This window comes from Drosophila grimshawi, unplaced genomic scaffold, assembly GCF_018153295.1.
Source record: "Drosophila grimshawi isolate 15287-2541.00 unplaced genomic scaffold, ASM1815329v1 contig_848, whole genome shotgun sequence".
Lineage (NCBI taxonomy): Eukaryota > Metazoa > Arthropoda > Insecta > Diptera > Drosophilidae > Drosophila > Drosophila grimshawi.
The window spans coordinates 5,058,378-5,069,018 of NW_025063692.1; the positions used below are offsets into that span (position 1 = coordinate 5,058,378).

General features: G+C 36.4%; 1 protein-coding gene across 2 annotated transcripts; it reads right to left on the reverse strand.

Annotated features, from left to right (window-relative positions):
• Positions 1-409: 409 nt before the first annotated feature.
• LOC6566376 (delta-sarcoglycan) lies at positions 410-10,296 on the reverse strand. Of its 2 annotated transcripts, none has more exons than XM_032738735.1 (7): positions 10,105-10,296; positions 9,748-9,934; positions 4,165-4,878; positions 3,980-4,100; positions 2,424-2,685; positions 816-939; positions 410-702 (listed from the first exon to the last, which is right to left on the reverse strand). In XM_032738735.1, the coding sequence occupies exons 3-7, from the start codon at positions 4,585-4,587 to the stop codon at positions 514-516; spliced, it is 1,119 nt and encodes a 372-aa protein (XP_032594626.1). In that variant the 5' UTR covers positions 4,588-4,878; positions 9,748-9,934; positions 10,105-10,296; the 3' UTR covers positions 410-513. The 2 variants fall into 2 exon arrangements, with proteins under 2 accessions (XP_032594626.1, XP_001992020.1); XM_001991984.3 differs by having other exon boundaries at positions 10,046-10,239.
• Between the last annotated feature and the right edge of the window lie 345 nt (positions 10,297-10,641).

A 10,641-nucleotide genomic window follows, 5' to 3' on the forward strand; every position in this document is an offset into this window, starting at 1 on the left:
TTGTATGTAAAATATTTATCGCTTGCATTGTTATGTACATTGTCAAACAGACAAATACATTACATGCAAGTATGTATGTATGTATGTATGTATGTATGTATGTTGTTATGTGTGTACATATTTATATAAACTTTAATATTTATTTGTATGTACAGCATATGTATATGCATATGTATGTGTGTATTTAAGAATGAGTAAATGTTGTTGTTACATTTTAACAGCAATTATGATGTATTTTGCTTGCACACTTACATACATATGTATGCACTCATGTAAGTATATCCAATTCGCTATAAATATTTGCATATCAGTATGGTCATGGTTATATAAGTGGTTTTCTCGATGCTAATTTATATGCTTGAAATTTATTTATTTTGAATGTTTGTGTTTTTATTTTTCCTTTTTTTTCTTTTTTTTCTTTTTTTTTTTTGTTTTTTGCAGTACCAGTGGATTTAATTTTTGATATCGAGCATTTGTCTACTCTCACAAATTTAGTATTTGCAGCTTAACCAATCATCTGCAAACCGTTGAATCGTCACCGGCGCATATTGAATGTGGCGCCGCCAGAAACAGCTTTCCATTGAAGCAAGCACACAACTGGAAGACTCGATGCATGTGATCCCGGCTCTGGCCGGAGCCGAGAATTGGTGGCTGTGCCGTGCGCAAATTGGGCATTAGTATTTTCGATGACTCCAAACGTAGCTATTCAATCAAAATTTGGGGAAAAGCCATTTGCAATTTGTTGTTGGTTTAAACTGGTAGACTGAGACTAATCATATTTGTCTCAATAGATATTTGCTAATTTTCATACTTACGCTGCCATCGAGTGCCCGCAACTTAACGTCCTCCAGAGCTAGCAATTCAATGCCGCCGGCTCGTGATTGCAAATTGATATCTTTGGAGGCCATTACTTCTAATTGACGTGTCGGCGACTCTAGCCTGCAATGAGCACAACAAGTTCAACATAATAAAACATGTAAGAGTCAAAAATATATCAAGGTATAATCGATTTGTATTGATATTCACGAAACAGCGGATTCTTGAAATAAAATCAACTTGATAACCGCGAGGAAGACGAGAATTCTTATAGTTTTATAGGCCTGATATCCTTTCGACGGACATAGCTAGATCAGCTATTGATCCTGATCAAGAATATAAATACTTAATGGGGTCGGAGATGCCGATACCTTCTGGCCATAGTTTCCATATATTCCTTATACTTTTTGTTCTTTGTTATTTGTTCTTTTTTGTTCAGATATTTTGTCAAACAAATAAGAACAACGTGAATCTAGCTATAATTCAGACTTCCTGTATAAGTCAAATAATACTATTATTTCAATGTAACAGACAATTTGATATATGTTCTTGAAAAAACGAAGCGGTCATCAGCAAATTTACCAATGTAATTTTTATTACAAGCATTGCTGTGTTGTTAATGGTTCATCCATACAAACAGTTACAGCCACGAGCCCATATGGTCTGGTCATTGAATAGCGAGAAAGCGAGTTATCTCCAAAATATCCCAATGTAGATTTCCTGCAGAAACAAAAAACTATGAATGCCCTGAAACGCTTTTCAATCCACTCGTGGACGCCACTGATGCCGTTTCAATTGCGATGGCGATCCACTCACATATGCTTATTGCGGCTCTTCAAATGAATACGTATGAGTACACTCACATTTCACACACACACACACACACACATATATATATATATATATATATATATATATATATATATATATATATATGCATACATATGCATTCGTGCTGTAGGAGAGCATGTGTAAATATTTTTGCACCCAAGCCAGCAAGCTACATACCAACACCTCGCGAGTGTCAGCCGTTTTTTGTTTGGCCTATTGGTGTCGTTGTTGTTGTTGCTGTTGTTGTTGTTGTTGTCGCCGTAAGAGCGATGGTCGCGTTGACAAATTCAGCAGCGCAGTGTATTTTGTATTTACATATACATATACATATACATATAAACAAATGTATGCGAGACACAAGCATAAATATGTGTAACAAGGTTTCCACTACATATATATATAGATATATGTAGCTGTGTTAAATTGCAACACTGTGAATAATTTGGTGTAGCTTTCCAATAATTTGATGATTTTTGAATTCACTTAAGCTTTATTTATTTATTGTAATTATCACTGATCTGGCTAGCGTCTTGTGAGGCCAATTGCAACAACAATGATGAACGATAATATCAAGGAGAGCAGTCTCAGTTCGGAATGGGATTAGAGAGTGAGTAAACGATGTGATAAACAATATAACGTTGAGAAATTACTAAATACATTATATTATCATTATATTTGATCTCATAGCTATTATAGTAAAATCCTCCACACACACACACACACAGACATACATACATACATAGCCATAACCATGAAAATAAGCCTTCAACACTTACCTTAACTCTCGGCCCGGCTCAGCACGCACATGCGGCGTTTGTATGGACTCGCGGAAGATGGCGCCACCCTCGCCTTCGATGCGCAGCGTGTGCGCGCCGATAGTGACTTCATTTCGATTTACAGAAAATAAATTTCGTCCGGTGGTATCGTTGATGCGAAATCCCGCTGACAGACATTCAAACTTATCATGCCCCAAGAATAAATGATTTTCGAGCACACCGTTTGAGTCACGTGTATTGATGGAAAAATTACGTGAGGATTCTGTTGGTGACGACAGAGACGGTAAAGAGAACGTTGCAAGACAAAATAAAATATTATATTATTTGTACATTATGTTATTCGCTTTGATAGCTGTATTTTTGTTACGTCGATTTTGAAATCAATTTAAATCTAAACTGAAAATATCAAAGAATTAAAAAAATGGACACATTCTTACAGATTAATTTAGTATCTGCGTATACATTCTCATAAATATATATACAAATATAGACCTTAGTTCCGTTACAGTGATCTTAAACTTACTACAACCGATTTTAAATGGGATCAAAATAAAAACTTTATCTTCAAAGCTTCCAAAATTGCTGATGGCTCACACAACTATGCACTTTGAACCATTAGCAAAATCATAATACAAATTTTAACCTTGTTAGTCAAGATGATCAACAAATTAGTTTTTTGTTCGATTGTTAAGCGATATATTTTGTTTATATTTTTTTTTCAACAATCCGCAGGGTATAATTGAGCACGCATCCACCACTCACTGTTTGACGTGAACTGGAAAAATGTTCTCTCTGGTTAAGGTCACCGCACCTAATACAATTCCTCTGAACGTAAGGCTGGCTGGCTGGCTGGCGCTTATTGCGTCAAGAGTGGCGTTTTAGCAACGTTTGTTTTTCACAGATGACCGTGACATTCCCCCCTCATCTGTTTTCCTCAGCTACGAGCTACGGATCTCACATACATACATATGTAGATTATCTCTATCTGTAATTGAGCATCGCGTGTCTGTTCAGCGGCAGAAGCACGATGCGAAGCTGTAGCAGGACCGATCTCATTTGATTAGATACCATCACCACTTCTCCACTTCTAGGTATGTACATACATACCTACATATGTGTGCACATCTACATACATGTATGGATAAGTATGAACGCTGAACGATTTCGACTTTGGCATGGTTTTCCATGCTTTTTTCTCCTATCTGCGTATCTTCTGATTTATGACCCGAGTGACAAGGGCACACATTTGTCCTGGCCAGGCTCAACGTTGGGGCAGTTACCTTTAAGAAAATGTAATGGAGGACTACAAGTGGCGTCAAGCGATTCAACTAAGTAAGAATGCTTCTCTACTTTTGATTTCTTAAATGATTTAAAAAATGAATAATACTTGAATAATGCATCTAGAAACGACCTGCTGCTGTCCGCCCGCCTACTCATCTGTTCGCATTCATTCGCCAATATGCAATAAGCAAAGTGTGCAAATTTCGTTGAGGTGTATCCGTATATAAACATGTGGAAAAATGAAATATTTAAGCAGAGCAATCGCTGGCACTCACCTATCGATATCGGCTGTCCGTGCCGCGAGCGTATTGTGGATGCGCGTAGCATGTCCATAATAACCGCCTGACCTGTGAGTTGGATGCCACCGGGAACTATTTTCAGTTGACCCATGCCCTCCTGCAAAGGTCATGGGTCAGGGTATATACAATGTGAAGCCTATGCAGTTTGCGTGCGCACTTACCGTTGAAAACTCCATCACTTTGAGTATCCACAGAGTCAGCACCAAGTTTGTAATAATCAGAAGCATTAGTAGCAAAAGCAATGTGTACAAACATTTTTTACGCCAACCGATCAGGCCAAGATATATCTCAATTCCGTTGAAAGCACCAGCATTCTCGTGCCCGCTGGGCGGCACAGTTAAGCATTTCTCGCCGCGACTACTTCGCTGCTCGACACCTGTCCTTGCCGTCTTGGTGGATGCGGCCACTCCTCCTCCATTACCACCATCGTCACCGTTGTTGTTGCGGGCCAAGATGCCTGTTTGACTGGGTTTACTTTTGCGCATTTGCTTGGGCGTCGCTTTTGGCTGTTGTTGCCCCGTCACCATGGGCAATGGCGTTATAGTTGCTCTAGAAATGTCAACTTCCGCACTACCGCCTATCATCGTTAACAATTGGTATTCCCCTTATTCCTTATTGTTGCTTGTTCAGTTGTAATATATTTCCGGTTTTAATTACTTGAATGATCCACTATGTTTGTGTGTGCGTTCTTTGCGGTCCATATCAATAATGTTTCTGGCAGTGGAACAGAGTTTTGCTCAAATAGTATTTTGTTTACTTTTACTTTAAATTGTCATTGTGCAATGAGTGGATGGCTTAATTGAGGAATGCAGTTACTTCCGGTCGTGCATTGCGTTCTTGGCTCTCAAAATCTGTAGTAACTATAGGGATTATCGCTGAAATTATATGGCCAAAGTATATTAATCGTACAAAATCATCTGCGAAAAAGGTTTTAGTTAGTGAATTTATTATTATAGATTAGTTCAATTATAAACTCGATTTCGAAAGTGAATGTATCAGCTAAATGATTTTTCATAAGTTGTAATATACAACAATGGTTTTGCATAAGTTGTAATATACAACAACTAAACTCTAGCCGAAAGAGCTAGAGAAAATTGGAAAACTCGTTCTCATATACCACACACATATAGAGTTTATTTTCTCGAAATAGAATAGCCATAGAAATAAAAGTAAAATTTATAAGATGAATCTTTCCCATTATCTATAAAAATGTCATTAACATCGCTTGACAAAGATGAAAGAAAATTGTATTTTCTTAGTTACCAAATGTATGATTTGTATGGTTTGAATACTTAAATAGTCGAGCTCTCTCTACTAGAGCATTCTTACTTGTTTTGACTAACATAGGACTAACATAAAGTGGCAGACAGACTATATCGGATATTCTTACTGATAAAGAATATATATACCTTATGTGGTCGGAGACACTCCCAACTTGAAATCAATTCATAATCATTAAAGGTTCACCTGTCAAGATAGATTATCTGTCAGAATTTAAATCGATGTGGCCTGTTGCTTTATCGAGCGGAAAATATTGTAATACACATATTTCTTGACCAAATGAAAACAACCTCAGGAAGGGTATAAAAAGTTTGATTGTGCTGTGCTTAATATGTCACTCTTATATCGAAAATATACATATTCGTATGTACATACATATCTACCTCCTGTCTCACTGACAGACAGATGAGCTGCGATAAAATGTCAATGGCCGTGCCCCCTTCCATATTGCACCTGTTTTGCTTGAATCTGTTGATGGTTTCACACGTGCAATTGTTAAATTATGCATAAGAGCATATGTAAATGTGCAGATATGCAAAAATAAACATGTGTATATACCCACATTTACAGTAAGAGTAAGTAAGAGAACGAGAGATGAGACAATATGATATACTTACTGGCACTATTAACTGCCTACCCATCACTACCCTTGCGATGAACAATCGAGTAAGCCGTCAAGTGATAATTTATTCAATTTGTTTTGTTTTTGTCAAAATCACTAACTAATCACTATAATATTTCTAAGTGGCCTATAAACTAAAAAATACTTAAATATTATCGTCTGAGTCGTCGTTTCAGTACGTTTCGGAACGCAAAGTTGAGTCAATTAAAAATAAACTAAAAGTGGAAAAAATCTAAATTTAGAAAGTATTTGAATGTGTTTTTTCATGTGGATTTTCATGGTCATCGTGAGAACAGCGTGAGCAGTGAAACACATTTTGCGTTTGCTCAATAAAAATTTAGAATTATATGTGTTGATATTTTCGTTTTTGAAACTTATTTCTACATATTTATTTTGGATGAGCAGTGTCAGCGATTCTGATTTATGATTTACATAAATATATGCATTTACATGTTTATATATACATATATTAATGAATATTTCGTATAAATCGTATAAATATATGTATATTTTGGATCAATTTCTAAAGTGGTCGGTCTGTTTCCATACAAAATATTATATTTCTAGCTTTATCTATATTTTTCCCGCATTCAGTATTATATTCCTTAATATCTTAACTACAAGCCTGAGTTCACTTTATACCCAATATTTTTTATATTCATTCATAAAGATTTATGAAATGAATAATAAAACAACTGATTTACAAATAAGACAGGCTATAACCACTTTTCTGCAAGCAACCCAGTAATAAGAAACAAATTTATTGCATTTATCATTACATTATTATAAATTTAAAAAAAAGAAATTACCAAGCACTCGATATAAGTTCATACTTATATGGTTGGGTATATTTAGCCTAGTCAAATATTGTATAAAATAACACACAAGAATTCCATTGCTTTTGCTATTCACCTTCGTACTTAGGACAACTAAGTTTGCGATTGGTCGAGATGGAAAATGTGGTCTGTGTCTATGGAAATGAAGAGAATTGTTCAGTATATGTTTATTCGGTACTTAGCAATTAAGAAACTGCTTATAGAAAATTTGACTAAAGAAAAAAAGGCGCAATGAACAAAAATGTTCGTAAACATGCCAATTTTAAATTAATGGTCAAGGCCAATTAGCATTAAATGGTTGCAGACTATTCAGAGATAAATACACTTTCAACTGCTTGCAAAAAGATAAGCTAAGATAAAATATTTAATTGCAGTGTATCTTGTGGATATGTCATAAGGAACACGGTCGACAGTCAAAAACTAATATTTTGTGTTCGTACAGGAATTGTGAATTGGAGCAGGCTGATTCAAATTAATCGAAATTATTATTTTATAATTTTGTTGTGCAGTGTAAGCTGTAACACATTGAATAACATGTCGCCGACTACATAGGCAGATATATATATGCCTGATCATAATTACAAGCAGGGTTTGTATAGCCTTTTCCGTCCGATTGAATGATTCGTTCGTTCGTCGGCCTCTTTCCATGCAAACTTGTCTCTTAATTTAACATTTTTTTTTTTAATTTCAATGTATCCATCTTTTTGATATAGCTGCCAGAGGAATCAATTGTAGAAAGACCCGTTCTTCTATGTATCCCAAGCCATCTAGACCAAAGTATAGAAGTTAGCATTTGAATTCCGTTCTGCAAGGGATTATTTCAATTGCTGAAGACCTCAAGAAGTTGGAAATCTTTTTCAAAAATAGTAATTTCTCAGATCACTCAGTTTAATCCAATTAGATTTCGTATAAAGGTAATGCTGATAATTTGCTGTAATTTAAGAATTTAGCACTTAATTATAGTTAATAAAATCCCCATCTTTGAGAATTTTTGTTCATAAGATGAAATAGCTTTTTACTTTCCGCTTTAGAGTTTGTTTCTTTTAAAGCAATTTTGAACTTAAAAAATGTAGAAGCAAGCGTATGTAATAAGATTAGCATATGAATTTGAGCATTCGAAGACGCCGCTCGAAAAGAGAAAAAACACATTTTAAAACTCATTGGGTGTGTGCAAGTTAGAGTTAGAAAGTGCAATTGCAAACTGTGCCCCGAGTGTGTGACAGTATTTGGGGATATTGGGGGTGTAAGTAGATTGCGCAAAAACGTTTTCATTATGCCACATACTACCCATAATCTTGAACAAGAGGTCGGGGCAAGCAGTCAAACTGGCAAAATGTCGGTCGGGACGTGCTCTGTTAGCGGTAAACTAGAAAACTAGAATCCGAATGCAAATACACAGCGAGTTGATTTAGTATCTGCAGACAGCCGGTTATTACACGCACTCGAATGGCGAGCAAAAGGTTTACTGGCCGGAAATAAGGACAGCAACTATTAGTTGCAGTGGCTGGAGCCCGAACGACGACCAACGACTGTTCTCCAACTAGCACGTACGTCCAGTTTTAGTTAACTTACAGATATATGTATGTAGTTGGCCCGGCTTAGTTAATGTTGCATGTTCTAGTCGTCGTTGTTGTGATACGTTTTATTGCCACATATGCTGCAAATATTTCAGCTGCACTAGTTGCCGATGGTCATAATCATAGCTAGCATAAATTTGGATACACGACATGGATGCCACTTGTATTCCAGAGCAAGGGAAATCAGTCCGATCAGCTTGTTATGTTGTTGAAATTATCAAGTGAAAATTAAGTAAGTATTTACAAAATGCGTTCTTTATCAATTTTAATGTCTTACTGATCACCATATTGTTGCCAAGTTTCTTGGAGTTTGATTTTGATCAACAGTATCTGCTCAAGGTATACATACATTGGACAATTTGTAATACATTTTTGGCAATACAATATTTTAAAGAGTATCCAAATTTATATGTAGCGACATATTGTTAGTCATTTGCAGTACATGAGAGTAAGTTTACGCTCCGTTGTTGCAGAGTATTTCAATGCGCGAAATATTTGTGTACGGCAACCTATTTAAAATAGTTTAAAAGTCCTTGACAATGGGTAATTCGGAGTGAACTGGGCTTATTGCAAGCAATACTAGAGGCAAACCACCTTTGGAAGGGTCAAAGAGCAGTCGGCGACTTACAGGCATCCAGACACTTGGCCATTTATTCGTAAATAGAAAGTATTGCATTGTCCTACTATAAAGTTATCAACAACGGCAAACACACATATTCGCCGGGGCTCATAAGGGTCGAGCACGTATTTGTTGCGGTGTCTATGTTGTCCTTATGTACGGTCCGTCCCTACTTGACTCCGACACCAACTCATATGTGGTTGTTGGTTGTTGGTGAAAGTTGCTGTAGCTCTTAATTATATAGTGCTCTTTTCTGTTTCGGCAAATATACTTGAACCCCAACAACTGTCTCTCCATTATTCAAATCACGCGTAGGGATAAGCCCATAATGTCGTAGACAGACATTTCGTCTCTGCCACAAAGCTGTCGATTTTCTTCATTTTGAGAATTATATCTCTTAAGTTGAACTGTTTTAATATTTTGCAGAATTAACAGATGTCATGCGGTTAAGGGTACTTTATATTAAATGATTATAATCTTATATATAGTATTTCTCTTGAGTTTAAATTATTCACTAGAAATGTGTATATAATATGGTAAATGCAAAAGCTAATCACAATTAATTAATTATTGAATAATAGGACACATATCCGATATTCCTTGTACTTTGCGTGTTTGGCAAAAATAAAGGCCATGTTGATCTCTGATTTACAGACCAAGATTATTTCGAATGTGTCTCGCTGATATACAATATAAAATGGAATAATCGAAGCCGTCCTGGATGAATGCAAATTTGGTTCGTTATAAATGTGGTTGCGAATAAAATCTGTCCCCAATAGTTAAGATATTCATCAAAGTAAAACACTTACCGTATTGCTATTTTCCACTTAGCTATTCTGTAGAAACCGAGTATTTGAACAATTTTATTCGCATTTCATTTTGTTCATTGATGACTGTAATGTAATCGTATTATATAAAGTCCACTATTTCATTTAACTTGTCACTAAGGTATTTAGCGAAAAACATTTTCACCCAGTACATGCACACATAAAGTAGCTACGAGATAAACATGTGAATATTTTGAAATATTCAATTTGTGAACGACAATCGTATAAATGTTTGCACTTAAAATAAAATGCCTTATAAAGATGTCGTTCACTCATTTACATCAATCGCAATAATGCGCAAGAATTTTAAATACCACAACAAAAAAAAAAGAAATTAACCGATAGAGAACTATTTGCGAATCTTGACAAACAAAATTATTTGACTTCACTGCGCGTGGACCGCGTTTCGTGTTCTGGTGTCGTGAACGTTTGTAAAACAACTGACGGCAAATTTACTTTGGCGGAACATCAACACTTCCGTGGCCGCTGCGGCGGCAGCCAGTGGGAATTGACACAGGTTGGCGGTGCACTGCCAGCCGCTAAGACATCGTGTTCACAAAGCTTTCGCCGAACGCCAGCCAAAAGTTTCACTCAAACATCGGCTGCTCGTTCGGCCTGGTGGTAGGTCGGGTGTGTGTACTGAGCTGTGCCGTCGGCTGTGTTCGGCATTTGAAGCTCGCTGGTTTGTTTACCTTTTAGCACATTCAACACGTGGTTCTTAGGTTACTCAAAACATCTCCTTTGTTTACCTTAGCAACTCAGTAGCCAGTAGCCAGTCGTCAGTCGTCAGTCGCCAGTAGCCAGTAGCCAGTAGAAGCCAAATAGAACTCTTGCAGATGCTTAATCTATGTTGACTACCTGTTTGCCTATTGCTGC